This window comes from Amblyraja radiata, chromosome 41 (genome assembly GCF_010909765.2).
Source record: "Amblyraja radiata isolate CabotCenter1 chromosome 41, sAmbRad1.1.pri, whole genome shotgun sequence".
NCBI lineage: Eukaryota > Metazoa > Chordata > Chondrichthyes > Rajiformes > Rajidae > Amblyraja > Amblyraja radiata.
Window position 1 is genome coordinate 2,688,618 of NC_045996.1, and position 22,015 is coordinate 2,710,632.

The 22,015-nt window shown below is 42.1% G+C and overlaps 1 protein-coding gene across 7 annotated transcripts in view; it reads right to left on the reverse strand.

The window, feature by feature from the left end:
• Positions 1-22,015, reverse strand: part of ryr1 (ryanodine receptor 1) — a 604,017-nt gene that overhangs the window by 24,268 nt on the left and 557,734 nt on the right. For all 7 annotated transcript variants that reach the window (XM_033014584.1, XM_033014582.1, XM_033014581.1 and 4 more), the window contains 6 exons: positions 16,731-16,812; positions 12,661-13,955; positions 11,500-11,558; positions 10,745-11,051; positions 10,377-10,463; positions 5,884-6,120 (listed from right to left, as the gene is read on the reverse strand). In XM_033014584.1, coding sequence (XP_032870475.1) covers positions 5,884-6,120; positions 10,377-10,463; positions 10,745-11,051; positions 11,500-11,558; positions 12,661-13,955; positions 16,731-16,812 — 2,067 coding nt within the window. The remainder of the gene's footprint in view (positions 1-5,883; positions 6,121-10,376; positions 10,464-10,744; positions 11,052-11,499; positions 11,559-12,660; positions 13,956-16,730; positions 16,813-22,015) is intronic.

Below are 22,015 nucleotides of genomic sequence, written 5' to 3' on the forward strand. Positions count from 1 at the left end.
TTTTAAAGCTGTTTAAAAGGATTTAAATAAATAAAGAATTATGTAAGAACACCTATATGCTGGAAATTAATCCCATAGTGTCCATGAATATATCTGATCGGGCCCGGGAGATTTATCTATCCTCATGTACCTTAGGATGTCCAGCACCTCTGTGATTGTAATACGGACTGAAGACTTCTCTATTAACTGTCCCAGATTCCTTAGCCTGCATGTCTTTCTCCACAGTAAAAGCAGAGGGAGAAATACTCATTGAGGGCTTTGCCCATCTCCTTAGGCTCCACACACTTTGGTTTCTTAGGGGCTCGAGTCAATGGAAAGGCCCTCAACAGCATATCAGAAGCTATCAGAAACATCAAAGCAATTTATTGTGCTGTCTAAGCTTCTGCCTTGTGCCGTGTTGCCACCATTTGAAAGGTGAGAAACCAATACCAGGAGGATGTTAAAACTCACAGGACCACAAAAGTGTAACTATGAGGTTGTTGAAAATCAATAAACAATAGACAATAGGTGCAGGAGTAGGCCATTTGGCCCTTCGAGCCAGCACCGCCTTTCAATGTGATCATGGCTGATCATCCCCAATCAGTACCCCGTTCCTGCCTTCTCCCCATATCCCCTGACTCCGCTATCTTTAAGAGCCCTATCTTTAAGAACCTCTCTCTGGAAAGTATCCAGAGAACCGGCCTCCACCGCCCTCCGCAGAATTCCACACTCACAACTCTCTGTGTGAAAAAGTGTTCCCTCATCTCCGTTCTAAATGGCTTACCCCTTATTCTTAAACTGTGGCCCCTGGTTCTGGTTCAATGGTTTTCTTTATATGCTATTCCAGCATGATTCTGGCATTACTGCTGAGTGGATTGTGGCTTCATGGATCTGTACTGCCTCAAAGGGCAGCTAAAGACCAGAATTGAATGCTTTCATGCTACAGCTGTCGTAAGTTCCCATACTGCACATTGTAAGGCATTTCTAGACAAATGGTGAATCAAGAGACTACAGAACCTGGCGCAAAAAATTAACTGCTGGAAGAACTTAGCAGGTCAAGTAGCATCTGCGGAACCAAAGAGTAGAGAGATGAAATACACAAATAGCTAATTCTCCATCAGGAGCATATTGATGGCAGGCACAAACTCTTCCCTCCTTTAGGAGTAGAGATGCCCAGCTGACCACTTCCCCTGAATCCATACACTCCAACCATGAGCAGAATGCACCAAGAACTGTTGAGGACATTAGTGACAGATACCAGCAATTTGAGGTTCGAAGGCTAAAACAGGAGTACCAGCAGACTCTGGCATCATTCACTCTCATCCATGAGTTTACTAGGTATCAGGAACTCATCATTCACCTTCCACTACAGCTCCTCAGGAAGTTTCACAGCCAGCCACTTGCCCAGAGCAGCGTTCTGAAGCTAGCACATCTATACCATCAAGGACATTCAGTATAGGAAGGAACTGCAGATGCTGGTTTAAACCGAAGATACACACAAAATGCTGGAGTAAGTCACCGGGATGGGCAGCATCTCTGGAGAGAAGGAATGGGTGACGTTTCTGGTCGAGACCCTTCTTCAGACTGAAGAAGGGTCTCGACCACAATTTTTCCAGGCAAATGACATAATCTTCAGTAAATGTATTATTTGGTCTTATTTTGTGATAAATGATTCTCATGGTACTATCAACATTCACATGCCATCTCATTTAGGGCAAATAAGAAGAGAGGGGCATAGTGGTGCAGGGTGATCATTAATTGGTGCACTCGGTGGGCCAAAGGGCCTGTTTCCACGTTGTATATCTAAAGCCTAAAGAATTCAGACTGATGTGGGGCTGCCGACAGTTCTACCTACCTGCAATGCATCACTTTGAAAAGTTACTAACACAATGTTTATCAAAGAATTTATTTGCTGGTGAAAATTTTTATTCTTGCTGTACAATAAGTGATGTGTTCCTATTAAAACGAGCTAGAGGATGGCACAGTGGCTCAGCGGGAGAGATGCTGCCTTACGATTAGGAAAAGGGGAGATGCAGCGAGACCTGGGTGTCATGGTACACCAGTCATTGAAAGTAGGCATGCAGGTACAGCAGGCAGTGAAGAAAGCGAATGGTATGTTAGCTTTCATAGCAAAAGGATTTGAGTATAGGAGCAGGGAGGTTCTACTGCAGTTGTACAGGGTCTTGGTGAGACCACACCTGGAGTATTGCGTACAGTTTTGGTCTCCAAATCTGAGGAAGGACATTATTGCCATAGAGGGAGTGCAGAGAAGGTTCACCAGACTGATTCCTGGGATGTCAGGACTGTCTTATGAAGAAAGACTGGATAGGCTTGGTTTATACTATCTAGAATTTAGGAGATTGAGAGGGGATCTTATAGAAACTTACAAAATTCTTAAGGGGTTGGACAGGAAGATTGTTCCCAATGTTGGGGAAGTCCAGGACAAGGGGTCACAGCTTAAGGATAAGGGGGAAATCCTTTAAAACCGAGATGAGAAAAACTTTTTTCACACAGAGAGTGGTGAATCTCTGGAACTCTCTGCCACAGAGGGTAGTTGAGGCCAGTTCATTGGCTATATTTAAGAGGGAGTTAGATGCGGCCCTTGTGGCTAAGGGGATCAGAGGGTATGGAGAGAAGGCAGGTACAGGATACTGAGTTGGATGATCAGCCATGATCATATTGAATGGCGGTGCAGGCTCGAAGGGCCGAATGGCCTACTCCTGCACCTAATTTCTATGTTTCTATGTTTACAGCACCAGTGACCACGGTCCGATCCTGACTATGGGTGCAGTCTGTACAGAGTTTGTACGTTCTTCCTGTGACCGGAGTGTGTTATTTCTGAGATCAGTTTCCTCCCACACTCCAAAGACGTACAGGTTTGTAGATTAATTGGCTTGGTATAAATGTAAAATTGTCCTTTGTGTGTGTAGGATAGTTTTAGCATGCGGTGATCACTGGTTGGTGCGGATTCGGTTATGCCGGAGGGCCTGTTTCCGTGCTGTATCTCTAAACTAAACACTGCAGAGAACCACATGATTGTGAAATAATTTGAATGAAGTCATGGTTATCATCTTATTCTGCTGATAACTGCATATAACGACCATCAAATCAAAGCCGATTACGGGTTAACAATCTTCTCCCATGATTAGTTGGATTTTTCAATATTTATAATTGTAATATTTGAGGAGAACTGCTGCAAAGATGCAGAGAAATATGAGTGAGGTGACTGGGGTAGCATTTACTTCATGCTGCCCATAATCCAGTAACCTCCCATTAGTATGGACGATTGAAAGTAATGGGAAAAAATGGCGCGAGATTGTGCAAGAGTGATTGTGCAATAGTGTTTGTGCAATAGTGATTGTGCAATAGTGTTTGTGCAATAGTGATTGTGCAATAGTGTTTGTGCAACAGTGTTTGTGCAACAGTGATTGTGCAATAGTGATTGTGCAATAGTGTTTGTGCAACAGTGTTTGTGCAATAGTGATTGTGCAATAGTGTTTGTGCAATAGTGATTGTGCAATAGTGATTGTGCAATAGTGTTTGTGCAATAGTGTTTGTGCAATAGTGATTGTGCAATAGTGTTTGTGCAATAGTGTTTGTGCAATAGTGTTTGTGCAATAGTGTTTGTGCAACAGTGATTGTGCAATAGTGTTTGTGCAATAGTGTTTGTGCAATAGTGATTGAAAGTGTGACGATATCAGTGGCATCTATTCTTATGTGGTGCCTCTACCGATGAAACCTCATCAGTTGTGCCCCATTGTCTAATTGGCGAACTGCTTCATCTGAATATCACGGCCTTCTACAATGGATTTCTCATTGCGGGTTGAGTGAACTTCATCAGATGTATCAGATTGATACCTATCGCTATCCACTGCACTCCATTCTGATTAAGACTCTGTTACATGCATTACTCTTTGCAGGATCAGCTGCAATGCTGACTGGTCACCAATGATGGTGAGAGCAATCCAAACATGCAAAAAGTCAGCCAACATTTAGACTTGCACAGTGGAGGTGGAATCTCATATAGATAGGGTGGTAAAGAAAGCTTTTGGTATGCTAGCCTTTATAAATCAGAGCATTGAGTATAGAAGCTGGGATGTAATGTTAAAATTGTACAAGGCATTGGTGAGACCAAATCTGGAGTATGGTGTACAATTTTGGTCGCCCAATTATAGGAAGGATGTCAACAAAATAGAGTACAGAGGAGATTTACTAGAATGTTGTTTGGGTTTCAACAACTAAGTTACAGAGAAATGTTGAATAAGTTAGGTCTTTATTCTCTGGAGCGCAGAAGGTTAAGGGGGGACTTGATAGAGGTCTTTAAAATGATGAGAGGGATAGACAGAGTTGATGTGGCCGACTAGGAAAAGGGGAGATGCAGCGAGACCTGGGTGTCATGGTACACCAGTCATTGAAAGTGGGCATGCAGGTGCAGCAGGCAGTGAAGAAAGCGAATGGTATGTTAGCTTTCATAGCAAAAGGATCTGAGTATAGGAGCAGGGAGGTTCTACTGCAGTTGTACAGGGTCTTGGTGAGACCACACCTGGAGTATTGCGTACAGTTTTGGTCTCCAAATCTGAGGAAGGACATTATTGCCATAGAGGGAGTGCAGAGAAGGTTCACCAGACTGATTCCTGGGATGTCAGGACTGTCTTATGAAGAAAGACTGGATAGACTTGGTTTATACTCTCTAGAATTTAGGAGATTGAGAGGGGATCTTATAGAAACTTACAAAATTCTTAAGGGGTTGGACAGGCTAGATGCAGGAAGATTGCTCCCGATGTTGGGGAAGTCCAGGACAAGGGGTCACAGCTTAAGGATAAGGGGGAAATCCTTTAAAACCGAGATGAGAAGAACTTTTTTCACACAGAGAGTGGAGAATCTCTGGAACTCCCTGCCACAGAGGGTAGTCGAGGCCAGTTCATTGGCTATATTTAAGAGGGAGTTAGATGTGGCCCTTGTGGCTAAGGGGATCAGAGGGTATGGAGAGAAGGCAGGTACGGGATACTGAGTTGGATGATCAGCCATGATCATATTGAATGGCGGTGCAGGCTCGAAGGGCCGAATGGCTTACTCCTGCACCTAATTTCTATGTTTCTATGTGGACAAGCTTTTCCTTTTGAGAATAGGGAAGATTCAAACAAGAGGACATGACTTCAGAATTAAGGGACAGAAGTTTAGGGGTAACATGAGGGGGGACTTCTTTACTCAGAGAGTGGTAGCGGTGTGGAATGAGCTTCCAGTGGAAGTGGTGGAGGCAGGTTCGATGGTATCATTTAAAAATAAATTGGATAGGCATATGGATGAGAAGGGAATGGAGGATTATGGTATGAGTGCAGGCAGGTGGGACTAAGGGAAAATAATTGTTCGGCACGGACTTGTAGGGCCGAGATGGCCTGTTTCCGTGCTGTAATTGTTATATGGTTATATGGTTATATGGAGCCGCTCCAAAGTAAGTGCGTTGTGTGTAGAGGTCGCCGCAGTTTACTCAAGGTGGTAATCGTCAAATATACTGTGTAAAGGACAACTGATATTTGTTTGGTTACTGACTCTCTGTGAAAGTACAAATGTTTACTGGAGCCAGAGACATAGAGCACAGAAACAGGTCTTTCAGCCCAATTCATAACTGCCTACCCAGATAGCATTTTTTTAAATCTAACAGGTCAGAAAGGACAAAAATATTAAATAAAAGAAACTATTAAAATAGTAAATGTGCTATAAATGTATAAGCAGCCACAAACTATGACTGTCACAGGGAAGAACATGCAATGACAAACTTTCTCATCAACACAAACATCACAAAGCAGTAAAAAACTGTCCAACCTAGGATAAAAACTGTGGATCTTAATGCTGGAAGATATTATTGTTAGAAGACTAGATTCAGAAGGAAATGTTTGTCCTTACCTTTAAGCAGTTGTATCCGATAATGCAGAGGAAAGAGAGCAGTGTGTGAAGAATTGAGAGGATTTTCAAAGTTGGTGCCATATAACCTGTACTCTCTTCAATGACAAAATATACCAATGAATCGTCATCTTCCTCCTCCTCTTCTTCATCACCATTTCCATTTCCAAAGCCATTGCTCATCATTTCATCGTTAAAGCCTGATCCTTCAAAGTCTTCCTCATCTTCAAGCACTGACACCTTCCATGCACAAAATAAATATCAATCACTAGTCAATGTTTTAAGAATTACCTAATCAGGCTATGTTAAACAACTGGTCACGTTTTTCTCTGACCATTTTTCATCCATCAATGGTGACTGTGTTTAATTTAGGAAGAAGGTTGGAAGGGGGAAGTGTAATGGATCCTTGAGGCACACTTTCGAAAGAAAGATTTGCATTAATAGAACACCATCATTTCTTGTCGTGTCCTAAAGTACATTGCAGCGAGTTGAATATTTTTTCAGATTGTTGCTATTAGCAAATGTTGTAACAACTCAGCAGACAAACTATCCAGTCATTTACTATAAAATTATTGTCCACATCTACCTTAACTGCACCCTCTCCCACTCTGTCACCTGTGAGGACACTATCCCTAAAACAATGATATTGCAAACTGAGTATCATCACACTTTTGCATCATTGATTACGCTGTACCCCAAGAGGAATTCCAAGTGACTAGAGTAACTGCGCACTGTCTACCATGGCCACCTGCAGCTCCATGATTCTAGCATTTCAATTCCCCTTTCCATTCCCACACCAACTGTCTGTCTGACAATGGCCTCTTCCACTGCCAGGGTGAAGCTAAACAGCACCTCACATTCTGCTGGGTAGTCTACAACTCAAAGGTATGAACCTGAATACTCTTTCAGATAACCTGCTCTGCCTTGGTCCCTCTATCCACACAGACCCTCCCACTCACATCCTTCATTCCAACCTGCCTCGTCTCGCCCAGCTTTCTCCCCACCCATTACATCCTCCTTTGAGCCAAGCACTGAGCCAAGTACAAAAAGTAGTAAACACTGCCCAGTCCATCATCGGCTCTGACCTTCCTTCCATCGAGGGGATTTATCGCAGTCGCTGCCTCAAAAAGGCTGGCAATATCATCAAAGACCCACACCATCCTGGCCACACACTCATCTCCCTGCTACCTTCAGGTAGAAGGTATAGGAGCCTGAAGACTGCAACAACCAGGTTCAGGAATAGCTGCTTCCCCACAGCCATCAGGCTATTAAACCTGGCTCATACAAAACTCTGATTATTAATAACCATTTTCTGTTATTTGCACTTTATCAGTTTATTTATTCATGTGTATATATATTTATATCATGGTATATGGACACACTTATCTGTTTTGTAGTAAATGCCTACTATGTTCTGTGTGCTGAAGCAAAGCAAGAATTTCATTGTCCTATACAGGGACACATGACAATAAACTCACTTGAACTTGAACTTGATCCCATTGGATCCCCTCCACCTATTCTTCCCACCTGCCCATCCCACCTCCTTTATTTGGTCCCACACGCCACCTCCCTTCAGATTCCACCATTCAGTTCCTGGTTCCCTCCTCCAATCATGTCACAACCTCTGTTGGTATCTCCACCCCACTTTCCCCCAGCGGACCCCATTCACCAGTGTACTCCTCTTCATCTGGATCTACCTATCGTGTGCCAACTTTTGCCCCACAAGCTCAACTCCACCCCCTCCCACCCTCCAGTGAGGACGCTATCCCTAAAACAATAGCAAAGCTCTGTCAGCCCTGTTAGTATCTGCTTCTTCAATAGGGAGCTTGGGTGACAGCCCTAATCCAGCAGTGAACAGAAAATGTTGAGGAAACTCAGCGGGTGAGGCAGCATCAATGGAGTGAAGGAATAGATGATGTTTCGGGTCGAGAACCTTCTTCCGACTGATGTGGGGTGTGGGGGGCGGGAAGAAGAAAGGAAGAGGCGGAGACAATAGGCTATGGGAGAGCTGGGAAGGGGAGGGGAAGGAGGGAGAAAGCAAGGACTACCTGAAATTGGAGAAGTCAATGTTCATACCGCTGGGGTGTAAATTACCCAAGCGAAATTACCCAAGCTGCTCCTCCAATTTGCAGTGGGACTCACTCTGGCCATGGAAGAGGCCCAGGACAGAAAGGTCAGATTCAGAATGGGAGGGGGAGTTGAAGTGCTGAATCACCGGGAGATCAGGTTGGTTAATGCGAACTGAGCGGAGGTGTTGGGCGAATTGATCGCCAAGCCTGCGCTTGGTCTCATCGATGTAGAGCAGTTGGAGGTTGGAGGAGATGCAGGTGAACTTTTGCCTCACATGGAATGACTGCTTGGGTCCTTGGATGGAGTCGAGGGGGGAGGTAAAGCGACAAGCACCTATTCCTTTGCTCCATAGATGCTGCCTCACCCGCTGAGTTTCTCCAACATTTTTGTCCACCTTCGATTTTTCCAGCATCTGCAGTTCTTTCTTTAAGAAAATGTTGAGGTGTGGCAGGAGGATCCAGGAATGAACCCAAAGCTAGGAAGTGGAGAGTGACCTTGACTTTAACGTCCATGGGTAAAGCATTCAGGGTAAATGTGAGATTCCGTGCTCGAGATCATAGTGGGCAACAGAGTTCAGAAAGAAAATTAGCATGAGTGCTGCAAGGCTTTGAATAGCAGTTTCAGAGGAAATAAGGTTGAAATCCAGTGCTTCAATAGCAAGTGCGAACCATTGCCAGTGAGGTGAGGAATCATACCAGAATACGTTTTGGACATTATTAATGTTCATATCATTTGGGGGAGATTAAAAGAAAGAAGTTTGCCGGTATACATAAAAATCCCACTAATATATCAGATTTTCCTATCCTAAGATACCAAACAAATACATGGAATATCATTCCATTCTGGGTAATGCCTATATCATATAACCATATAACAATTACAGCACGGAAACAGGCCATCTCGACCCCTCTAGTCCGTGCCGAACACATAATCTCCCCTAGTCCCATATACCTGCGCTCAGACCATAACCCTCCATTCCTTTCCCATCCATATAACTATCCAATTTATTTTTAAATGATAAAAACGAACCTGCCTCCACCCCCTTCACTGGAAGCTCATTCCACACAGCTACCACTCTCTGAGTAAAGAAGTTCCCCCTCATGTTACCCCTAAACTTCAGTCCCTTAATTCTCAAGTCATGTCCCCTTGTTTGAATCTTCCCTACTCTCAGTGGGAAAAGCTTTTCCACGTCAACTCTGTCTATCCCTCTCATCATTTTAAAAACCTCTATCAAGTCCCCCCTTAACCTTCTGCGCTCCAAAGAATAAAGCCCTAACTTGTTCAACCTTTCTCTGTAACTTAGTTGCTGAAACCCAGGCAACATTCTAGTAAATCTCCTCTGTACTCTCTCTATTTTGTTGACATCCTTCCTATAATTAGGCGACCAAAATTGTACACCATACTCCAGAATTGGCCTCACCAATGCCTTGTACAATTTTAACATTACATCCCAACTTCTATACTCAATGCTCTGATTTATAAAGGCCAGCACACCAAAAGCTTTCTTTACCACCCTATCTACATGAGATTCCACTTTCATGGAACTGTGCACAGTTATTCCCAGATCCCTCTGTTCACCTACATTCTTCAATTCCCTACCATTTACCATGTACGTCCTATTTTGATTTGTCCTGCCAAGATGTAGCGCCTCACACTTATCACACAAATGTTATCCAAGTGGATAACATTTTTTTTTTGCCGTAGCCTTAAGGACTGTTTAGGATTTTGTACTTCAGCAACACATAATATAATTTAGGATTCCAAGCCACTTCATTGGAACATTATTGACCAAAATGTGACTGAAGACTTTGTGTTGAGGTTGGGATAGGGGCATATTGTTATAAAGGATAAATTATGTGATATGAAGGAAATAATAGATTTAATCCTGGAACTCCCTATCCAATAGCAGCGGGAGAACACCTTCTCCAGAAGGACTGCAGCAGTTCAAGAAGGTAGTTCACCACCACATTCTCTGGAGCAATTAGGATCGGGCTATAAATATCTGGTTACAAGTGTTATCTGTAACCTTAAGAAAAATCTTGAAGGGCCTGTCCCACTTGCGCAGCTTTTTCGGCGACTGCTGGCACCCGTCGTTACAGGTCGCCGAAAATTTTCAACATGTTGAAGATCCAGTGGCACAAGGTAACCAGATCAGCGGCAACTACTCACAACCATACAGGCTTCACCCGGCGACATGCCTGTATGGTTGTGACTAGTCTCCTAGTCACCCAAAGAGTTGTCGTGTCTTTCTGATCGCCGCTGAATTTTGAACATGTTGAAAATTCTCGGCGACCTATGACGGGTGCCGGTAGTCGCCGAAAAAGTTATTACTTTAATATTTGATACTAACAGTGAAATTTGGAGAATTCCTAGTTATCAGCCAAACTGTTCCACGTGTGATTTTATCCTTTTGATGCTCAACTTACCTTATAGAAGAGGAGGATAAAGTTGATTGCAAATGCCACAAACAGAGCCAGGAAGCGGAGATTATAGAAATTTCTTGACAGATAATTCTAGTTAAAAGATGCAAAGAAATATTATTTATTCCATGCTATACAGTTATATTAGTAACTGCACCTAACATCTAAATTCATCAACATCTAAATTCTAACATCAACCAACTTCTAAATTCTTCACTTATATCTAATTATAATCAATAAGAATAAACAAACACAATTTTATTTCCTCTGTGAAAGTCTGCTGAAGGGTCCTTGACCAAAAACTAACTCCATTTCTCTTTCCACACGAGGAACTGCTAGGACTGACCACATTTTTAAGAGCTCTTTATACTTACCAAGAGCTTTGTCTTATAATTTTCAAACTCGCTCCAGAACTCCATCACTGCTTCTGGTTCCACCTTTTTCCTCTCCATCTTGGCTTTTTTTCTTGCCTTTTTTGCTAGTGTAGAAACTTCTTCTTTTTCTTCTTTTTCTCCATCAGCCTTTTCTATTTCTTTTGGCTTTCCTTTCTCTTCCGCCTCTCCTTTCTCTTCCATTTCTGCTTTTTCTTCTGGCTCTCCTTTTTCTCCTGGTTGTTCTACCGGGAGTTCAACCACCTCTTTTTCTTTCATATCCATCTCCGCCTTCTCACCATTCTCGATGCTTTAGAATGCAGAATCAGCAATATAATTCAATGATGCAACACTTAAGGTGCCAAACAATGATTAAGATGACAATTGCAGAATACGGCAGGACAAAATAGCAGATGCTTTTAACTACTGATATTTACTGCCATAGCATACAACTCAACGGAACATGACTTTCAGAGCAGAGTACAACTCCTCCATGCTACGATTGCCCACTGAGTATTGCCCAACAACCAAACTCTCGGCTGTGTTGATGATACAATGAACTCATGAACAGCTAAGTTGACGGCTGCCAAGTTTCTGTATAATAAAGTGCTCAATATGGTTTTACACCTGAAAGGCACTAACCGAATGAAATACAATTTGAGCATTAATAGTGTACAATAGGACAATATTTTAAAAAAGCAGAGATTTTTCTTATCTGCTGCATTCTGAGGAATGTATTAAAAGATAAAAAGACTTACTCTGCTTTCTCTGCTTCAGTCTTGAGTTGCTCTTCAGACTTGATATCCAGCTGAAGTTGCTGTTGAAGGTAAAAGTGTCATTTGATGACTGCTATGAAAATTGAGGAAAATAATATTTCTCAATGACCTTACTACTAGGTCCAGGTAATAACAATGGTTTGAAGATTATCTTATCAACAGTAATGTCAAGATAATGTTGAGTGTCACTAATCCAGCCTGAGCAGTGGGATAATTTTGAAAAGGAATTTCTGACATTTAAATTTCACTTTGCTCAGTCTGTGAAGAAGTTGAGAAAGAAAAATGTACAATCTTATTATTTATATGTACAAACAAGGAACTGCAGATGCTGATTTACAAAAAAAAAACAAAGTGCTGGAGTAACAATGGGTCAGGCAGCATCTCTAGAGAATGGATAGGTGATGTTTCGGGTCAGGACACTTTTTGAGACAGGAAGGGTCCCGACCCAAAACCTTCATTCACCTATCAATATTCTCCAGAGATGCTGTCTGAACTGCAAGCTCCTCCAGCACTTTGTGTCTTTTCTTGTTATTTATATATTCATTTTCAGGATTAGGTGATTTCTGTTTACTGCACAATACGTTGAACTATCAATTCACAAATAAAAGATACATAATTGCTAACAATAATCCGATATCCTCATTTTGAAACTAAAGGGCCTATCCCACCAGCATGCGGCGAGCGCGACCTAACGTGGTCGCTTGAGCCGTACGGCCTCGCAGGGCCGGTCCCACTTCGATCGCCGGAGCCTTATGGAGTAGTGCGGGGCTGGTCCCGACATCGCGCGGGGCTCCGAAATACTGACACTTTCCAAAAATTCCGCGCGGCAACGGTCTGTCGGCCCGCAGTCGCATTGAGGCCATACGCAGCGCCTCGACGGGCGTACGCATGGGCTCGACGCCGTACACAGCGTCTCGACGTGCTGTTGCGTGATGTCATAACCGCCCGACGCCGTGCGACGTCCAAATTCAGTCGGCCCGCCTCCTGCCCAGCTGATTGGTGAGTATGATGTCGGGACCTGCCCCGCACAACTCCAGACGGCTCCACGCTAGACGCATGCAATCGCATGCTGGTGGGACAGGCCCTTAAATCTGAGATTGGATTTTGATCGTTTTTATCTGGATTACAGCACACGGTACTTACCCTGACCTTCCTAAAACTAGGTGGTGTTCCCTCTGGGGTTGGAGGCTCAGCTGCCGCAGATTCCACAATGTCACCAAGTCCTAGGTTGGATTCAGGTGAACCCATCCTTAACTGGCCGCTTTCCCTCTTTGCATCAGTCTTCTCGGTTGTTTCTTCATCTTTAGCTTGCTCATCAAACTCAGACTGGACTGCAGAGTCTTCAACCTCTGTCTTACTAATGTCAGGAAGATCAGCGTGAACCTCATCCTGAGTAGGATCAGGCATACTAGCCAGGAGTTCTGTGACTGTCAAATGTTTAGCTCCTTCAACTAAGCCACCCCCAAATAAGGTATTCCATATTATCATGAAGAAACCACTACAGATACTGTAGATAAACTGCAAAATGCCTATAAACAAAGTCCAAAAGAAGGACACCAGAGACATCACAATCTCTTTAATTGTCATCTTCTTTAGTTTTCTATACCTTTTCCTTACATTCTTAAATGTGAATATTTTAAAAAAGTCGACAATGGAGCTAAAGAATCCCGAAAAAGCAGATGGTGCTTCAGCTGGAGAAGATATTTTCTCAGCCTCTGTTGCTTCAGCATTTTCTTCTTCCTCTTCTTCTTCTTCTGACTTTTCTCCCTCATCTGTTTCCGAGATCTTTGAAGCGATTTGCATCTCAAAAATGGTGTCTTCACAGAAGTTGACAAAAAATTCCATCTTCTCAGATTCTCGACCTTCATTCACCACATCAAAGATAAACTGCCGCTTCGACTCTTTCACCTGAGGCATCTCCCACTGTGTTTTATTGGCCTCACTAATCTCAAAGTAAATGCGCTCTATCCTCTTACTGGCGCCCATGATCTCGATGCGGCCCAGGAAAGGCTGGAAATAATTGAGAATACTTTCTGCTAATGCCAAGAAGTTTTGAAGTCTTGTATCATGAGGGACATGCTCAGACAGATTAGTGAGTAGCACAGCTACGTTAAAACCTATGTCCTTGGCTGGCTCCTGGAACCGGTTAGCAAATTCCTCATAGTTTATCATTTCATTCTCATCCGCTTCTGAGCATGAAAGTAGGAACTGGATCTCAGAAGATGAGTATTGCTTCTGACTGTCCATTGCTTTCTGAAAATCCTTCTTCGAGATAAGTCCTCTGGGGTCAGTTACATAATCTTTAAATGCATCAGAAGCCACAATGTCCTTTAGTTTCAAGAACATATCAAAGAACTTTAGGATCATTTCAACATTGCTTGAAGACTCGACCAACATATCCACCATTTGCTTCGCAATCGTTCCGTTCACAACATTTCCTGAAAATAACAAACAAGGAAAGATATCATTGTCATCACCTATTCTAGTGGCAGTTCACATAAATCACATTCAATATAAACTATCAAAAGTCATAGTTTATATCTCTCATTCAACCCTCATATTCATGTTCATTAATAACTAGGAAGGACAAGAAGCTAGGAAAATGTGGATCTTCTCATTTCTATTGGAATACAGCACACGGTACTTACCCTGACCTTCCTAAAACTAGGCGGTGTTCCCTCTGGGGTTGGAGGCTCAACTGAAAATTCCTATTTCCTTACGACATAGGAATGCGGCCATTTCAGCGCACTGAATACATACTGTAGCTCACATATATACTTTCCCCACTATTTATTTTTCCTGTAACCTATTCTCTCCACAATCCCATCAATTCCACTCAGATTCTACTAATCATGTTCTCAATGGCTAATTTAACCTACCAGCCCACATCGTCTTTGGAATGTAAAAGGAAAGCAGAGCACTTGAGAAAATCCATGTGGGCATAGTGAAAATGAGCAAACTTCACAAGTTTCAGTTAACCCGGAGATGTTTGAGCTGCGAGGCAGCAGTTTAGGATCATCAGGTTCTGCTAATTACTGATAGTCTTATGCAATGATGGTCTGAGTTCAGGAAACTACCATTCGCAACGTGGGTTGGGTGGAGATAAGAAATGATGAAGACAAGATGTCATTGGTTGGTGGGGTGTGCAAGCTCCCAATGGTACATCAGGAGGAAATAACTGGAACTTATCAGGTAGAGGATATTAAAATAATAGACTTAAAAACTTAAGATGACAAGTTAATTAAATGTTTCGGGATAGTTTCTTGGTGTATCATAAAGGATATCATAAAGGTTGTGTGAAACGTGAACAGAGATGGTGAACTTTGCTGTACATTTAAAAAATGAAAAGGAGTTAGATTTGGTCCTATAGAAATGTGCCTGGGGAGTTCATAATGGAAAACACTTGCATTCTCTATAGTGAAGGCTATTGCAAATAATTCATCTTGAATGTTTGCATTATCATTCACTATGGAGGATAAAAATAACATTTAATTTAATAACTTTCAATTGGGAATTTCATGGGAAGAACTTAAGAAAATTCCAATAATTGGGGAAATGGTTCCAGGCAAATTACTGGAGTTGAAAGTGGGGCTTCATGGCAGGGTCTTCAATCGGACCAAACTATACTCACTGAATCTACAGCGCTTTGTCGATTTTTATTTATAGCGTTTGACCTTTGAAAAATCCTCTGATTCCTTGCATTTTTCGGAATACCGAACTCGCTTATTGGAAAGGGAGCAAAGAAGATGTTACCTGGACTGCACATTAATGTAGCTACCTTGATACACAATTGGCTTCATGATAGGAAACAGAGGATGGGGGTGAAATGTTGTTTTTGGCCTGTGAATAGTGATGTGCCACCAGGATCGCAGTGAGGCCATTGCTATTTGCATCTTTATTGACACTTTGGATGAGAATGTACACGGCAGAGTAATACGTTTGCAGATGACACGAAAACAGGTGGTTTCAGAGATAGTGAAGAGGTTATTAAGAATTACAGCAGGATCTTGATTAGCTGGCATGTGTGCTGAGGAATGGCTAATGAAGTTTAATTCAGGTAAGTGTTAAGCATTGCATTCTAGGACATTGAACTAGGGTAGGACCTTCACAGTGAACAGCAGGATCCTGGGGAATGTTGCAGAGCAGAGTGATCTAGGAGTACATTTACATAATTCCCTGATGTAAAGCAGAGTACTCGGAGTACAACTGCATGGTTTCCCAAAATTGTCAACACAGCAAGATAAAGTGGTGAAGGCAGCTTTTGACACATTGGCCATCATCAGTCTGAAACTGAGTATAGAATTTGGGACATTATGTCGTGCAAGACGTAGTTGAAGCTGCTTGGAATGTCGTGCTCAGTTTTGGTCACTTGCTGTAGGAAAGGGTGCAGAAAAGATTTCCGAGGTTGTTGCCAGGACTCGAATGCCTGAGCTATAAGGGAGTGATTGGGAAGCTAGGGTATTATGTCTTGGAAGACATGAGGCTAAGGGCTGCTTTTGTAGAGGTGTATAAAATCATGAGGGGAATAGATAGGGCAAATGCACAGAATGTTGTTCCTATGGCAAGGGATGGAAGAACTAGAAAGCACAGGTATAAAGTGAGAGGGAGAAGAATTAATTGGAAACGGAGGGGCAACATTTTCACACAGAGGTTGGTGGGTATATGGAATGAGTTGCCAGAAGGAGGAGTGAAGTACAATAATAACTAAAAGACATTTGGACAGGTATGTGGATAGGAAAAGTTTAGAGAGATGTGGACCATAAGTAATGGGGCATCTTGGTCCGTATGGATGAGTTAGACCAAAGGACCTATTTTTGTGCTGCAAGACTCTGTGACACTAAATGAGGCATCAACTGGAATGAATACCTAAATTATTCCATATTCACATATGATGAGAATAATTTTAATATATCTCTTCAGTCCTGGCAGCCACTGGTGGCACAATTAGTTCTGCCATATAGAAACTCTGGTGATGTGGTAATATTTACAATAACCAGTATGAGCAAGAACTTGTCAGACTAAATGGACTTTAGCTTGTTTTATAAAGAAGGGTTTCGGCCCGAAACGTCGCCTATTTCCTTCGCTCCATAGATGCTGCTGCACCCGCTGAGTTCCTCCAGCAATTTTGTGTACCTTTAGCTTGTTTTATAGTTGCCTTTTAGAATGAGCATCCTTTCCCCATTTCAACACAAAGAATGTATTGCTGTATTTACCTTCCAGTAATGAAAGCAGCATTACCACCATGTCTTTCTGCAAGTCCAAGAGCTCCTTCAACAATTCAATCTGGCTAGAATCCTGTTAATAAATGTAAAACTGTTAAGAAACAACTTCATTGCCGACATTTTACTACACAGTAATACCGTAAGAATATTCATCTGAATGAGGGAAAGTTATGTTTTGCACTATGAAATCTGATTGTGATGACAAACATTGTTAATCATAATTTTCCTGTGTTGTACACCTGTTAAACTAATTGGAGGTAGTGGATAATTTTGTTCACCAAACAAAAATGCCACAATAATAAAAAGGAACATAAAAACCACCAATTACATCCGAGCAACATTTCAGACTCGGGATGATCTGCCCTTTTTTTTTTAAAGAATTCCAGAGACACAACAACATAAATATATTTTGGGAAACAATATGGGTTAATGTCCTCCTAAAGAACAAAGATTGTATGAAGCAAAAGTTAACTTTGTACACACAATTTTATTCCATGCACTGTGGAAAATCAGAGGAACAAAGATGTGTTGAGGTACATGGATAGGAAAGGCTCAGAGGGATATGGGCCAAATGTGGGGAAAGGGGACTAGCTTGTGGGTAATTGGCGGCACTGCAGCCGAACATGGCGGCCTTTGCTGGAGATCGACCAGGAGCTCCATCGCGGGGACCTGCGGGACTTACCATCACAGAGCTAGCGATCCCTGTTGGGGGGTGGTCTTTGGGATTACAACCGTGGGAGCCTGCGAGACTTTAACATCACGGAGCCCGCTGTCTCTGGTTAGAGACTGACATCAGGGACTCCAAGCCGCAGGATTTTCGACCGCCCCGACGCGGGGGTTTTGATCGCCCTGACGTGGGAGTTTCAATCGCCCCGACTCGGGGGTTTCGACTGCCGGCTGCGGGAGCTTAGATTACCCCGACTGCGGATGGTACGACTGCCCCAACCACGTGAGAATAAAGAGGAAGGAAATTGGACCTTCAGTGAGGAACGTGGGGAATCCGCTGTGGTGGATGTTTATGTCACTTTTTTAATGTAGTTGCGTGTCTTGTTGCTTTTTTTTTTAGGATGGCTGTACGGTAATTCGAATTTCACTGTACCTTAATTAGTACATGTGACAATAAACTGACCTCAACCTTAGATGGGGCATCTTAGTCGGCATGGACAAGTTCTGCTGAAGGGTCTATTTCCATGCATTATGACTTTATAACACAAAATTATTAGGAGTCTAAAATTGGACTTGAATGCAACAAAATATTTCAATGATAAAGGTACTGGAGGGATATGCTCACTGCAAAATCCTCCAAATCCACTAGAAAGATAAATGATCCAACATCAGGATCCTCTCCTAACCCTATGTCTCCAGCACTGAAGCCTTCATTTGGCTCCGTTGGGTTTGGTCACACTAGTTGCATTCCCCAGAATCTATTTTGAATTCCTAAACACCCTATTGTGATATCCAACATTGAAACAAATGACCAGGTGGACAAAGGAAAAGGTCCAAGGATAGAACATGGAACAGCACAGGAACTGCCCCTTCGGCCCATAATGTCTATACAAAACATGATGCGAAATGAATCCTGCCTGTACATCACCCATGCCCCACCATATCCATGCGCCTCTGCAAAAGCCTCTTAAACATCACCATCATATCTGCTTTCATCGCAATCCCTGGCAGTGGGTTCCAGACACTCTAATTTCTGTGTAAAAAAACTGCCCTGCACATCTCTTTTAAACATTCCTCCTCTAATCTTAAAGATATGCCCTCTACTTTTTGACATGTCCACCCTGGGAAAAGCTTTCTGACTGTCAACCCAATCTATACCTCTCATTATTTTATATACTTGTATCAGGTCTCCTAATCCAAGTTTGTCGTCTTCCCCTTATAGTTACTACCCTCTAATCCAGGCAGCATTCTGGTGAATCTCTTCTGCAAAGCCTCCACACCCTGCCTGCAGTGGGGCAACCAAAACTGCACATAATACATCAGTTATTGCATGGCCAACATTCTATAACGATGCAATATACTCAATGGCCCAATTGATAAAAACATGCATACCATAGACCTTACTTACCACTCTTTCGCTACTTGTGTTGCCACTTACAGAGAGCTATGGACTTGGACCCCAAGTTCCCTCTGTTCAGGGTCTTGCCATTACCTGTACACATTCCCTTTACACTCAATCTTCCCAAGAGCAGCCCCACACAAACACTCGGATTAAGTTATATCTGCATTTCCCCACCCTTATCTGCAACAGATCAAAATCCTGTTCTAACCTTTGAGAGCCTTCCTCACTGTCACCAATGTTGCCGTTGTACGCAAACTTACTAAGTAACCCATCTACATTTATTTCTAAGTTGTTCATTTATATCATGAACAATAGAAATCTTAGCATGTGTCACAGACTTTCACTCTTTCACCACTACCCTCTATGGATGTTAAAGACCTGCCTGAAAAATGCATGATTCCTACTGATTTATGAGAATCTCTGGCACAAATTGTTCAAAGTGAAGCACAATCTGGGATGACAAACCTGAAGCCCATCAAAAACAGCAGTAATAGTGCACCACCTCACTAACTGCAAACCCATCTGCCTTGACAGGCACTTCCAGGTCCATCTGTACTGGAGACTACAGATTCTACATTTCTCAGAACACCACAAAACCAGAATGAAAGCACAATCAAAGGGAATCCTGCAAGCAATTCTTGCCTAAGAGTGCCAGGAGAGTGATCAAGGTAAAGAGGTGCATCCGATTTTTGCCATACCATGAAGGAACAGGAAAATTGCACTTGAACAGCCTTACAATTAGCTGACAAATAAGGGGCGCAGTTGTTTATGAGAGAAGTGTCTGACGGATGAAATGGACATGTAAAAATGATCACATTTCCCTCCAAAATTGTCATTTATCTTTAAGACATGAGATACAACAAAGATGGGTGTCTATTACCTTATCTGTTTAATCTAGTACTCAGCAAATATTAAACACACCCACCTGAGCAGTAAAATACATTATTATATTTGATCCAAAGAATTTTTTAATGAAAGTAAATGAAAGAGAATGAACTGACACATTATAAAAATATCAGAACAAACTATGAAAAGAAGATATTTAAAATTGCAATTACTTTGATGCATAATACAAAAGTACTACATTTTGACATATACATGTTCAACTGCAGAAGTTTGAGGAAGATCCAGTGGACTAGCCTTCCTCTTTGGAAACTCTCTTCAGAAAGATTGATCCTGTTTTTACCATTGCAGAATTTATGGAACTCCAATGGGCAATGGTCTACGAGATAAATTTGGCCACTGAGAGTTGTAGCTCCTAGCACTCATAAATTGGAAGGCCAAAGAGGTGCAGAGGCACAACTTGTCAGGGAAGGTACTTTGTGACCAATGATAATTATTCAACATTGAACATATTGATATCAATCATAATCAAATATCAAACCAGATTTGTGCTTTGTTGTAAAGAGTAACATAGGCAATGGAATATCAACAAAAGATAATGACCATAACTTAGTAAGGCTGATATCGCAATATAAGAATTTGATGCTGCTCGTTCAACTTTCATCTTGCTTCATTCAAGTAGTGCAAGCCAGAGCCATGACAATTTTGAGGGCACTAAAGAGTTAAGCAAATGGCTCACACGAACCAAGGATAAGGCACTGGTGACGACTAAAGGAGTTTGATGTTACTGAGTCAAGGAACTTGTTTACATGAGTAGAAACTTACTTACATTGTTTTGCAATCACTTGATAGGGCTATCAGTAAAATGGAAACTTTACAGTATATGAGCCAACTGAAGCAAAAATCACATGCCTCATTTATCACCAAAAGGGGAAACGATTTTGGAAAATTGGTGAATCAATCAGACAGAGAGTAATGGAAAAGTGTTTGATCCCACAATAGGATAATTGTCTGAGACTGTTGCCAGGACTTAGCCTCCAGAAGTGCACAAATAAAGAGGCAGACTTGCTTCCGACCAAGCAACAGGAAAATTATAGATGCGCAGGCATCTGTAGTCCATGAAAATGAAAACTCTGCAGATGTTGCAAATCCAGAATATATCTTTCAGGTTAACTAAAAAGGCTGCACATTTATTGAAAATCAGGCGGTGGGCAGAGGTGCTGTTTCGTTTCATTTCGTGACCCAAATCACGTATCTAACTGTATTTTTCACATATGGTGTAAAAATATTATATAAATCATACCTGAAACTCATCAAGAACAAAACCTGCACATATTTTAAAAATATGAGAAAAACCTCCAATTTTATTTAATTTAATTTCAACCTCTTATGATGTGAAAAATTAGATCTGGAGGCTGAAGTTGAGGACTTGAACTTTGTCTATCCTGAACAAATTAAATTAAAAGTTGTCACTAATGCCAGCTTGTTGAAGTCAAAGAAGTCTTCTTTAACATCTAATCTCGGAGCTGCCTGCGATCATTTACCGAGAAAAAGTGCTCCGACCGCAGGGTCTATGTGCTTAACAGAGTGAAGCCGAGAGAAGAAGCGGCTGATTCGGGAACTCGGAGCCGCGGAGTGTGTTAGGATCATCTCCGTGGGGGGGGGGGCCTGTACATAGTGACGTCCATAGCGGCGAATGCGGAGGTTCAAGGCCCCGACCACTGGAGAACAAAGGAGGAAGATAGACTGCACTTTATTGCCTTCCATTGCAGTGAGAAATGCTCAGAAATAGTGGATGTTTATGTTGAAATCAATTGGTGCATGTGAACTTGAATTTGAAGTAAATTATCTACGGTAGTAACTTACAGTGTATGTCTCATTAACAGTAAGAAGAGGTTGACATTTTATGAATTGAAGTCCATGCAGACTTAAGTACTATGAGATTATTTTTTTACATATTCTGTAGCCTCTGCCCCTCCACTCTACAGAGCCCATAAAGTGTTTTGTGTGGACATGCACTGTAGGCACTGTGCCACATAATGAACTAATTTGATCATTTGCTGACTTGCCATCCCATCTACCTGGACATGCATACATGTATAATTTCCCCATTGATATGTTGATATTGTCTTACATAATATAAACAACCAGACTGATTCCTGGGATGTCAGGACTGTCTTATGAAGAAAGACTGGATAGACTTGGTTTATACTCTCTAGAATTTAGAAGATTGAGGGGGGATCTTATAGAAACTTACAAAATTCTTAAGGGGTTGGACAGGCTAGATGCAGGAAGATTGTTCCCGATGTTGGGGAAGTCCAGGACAAGGGGTCACAGCTTAAGGATAAGGGGGAAATCCTTTAAA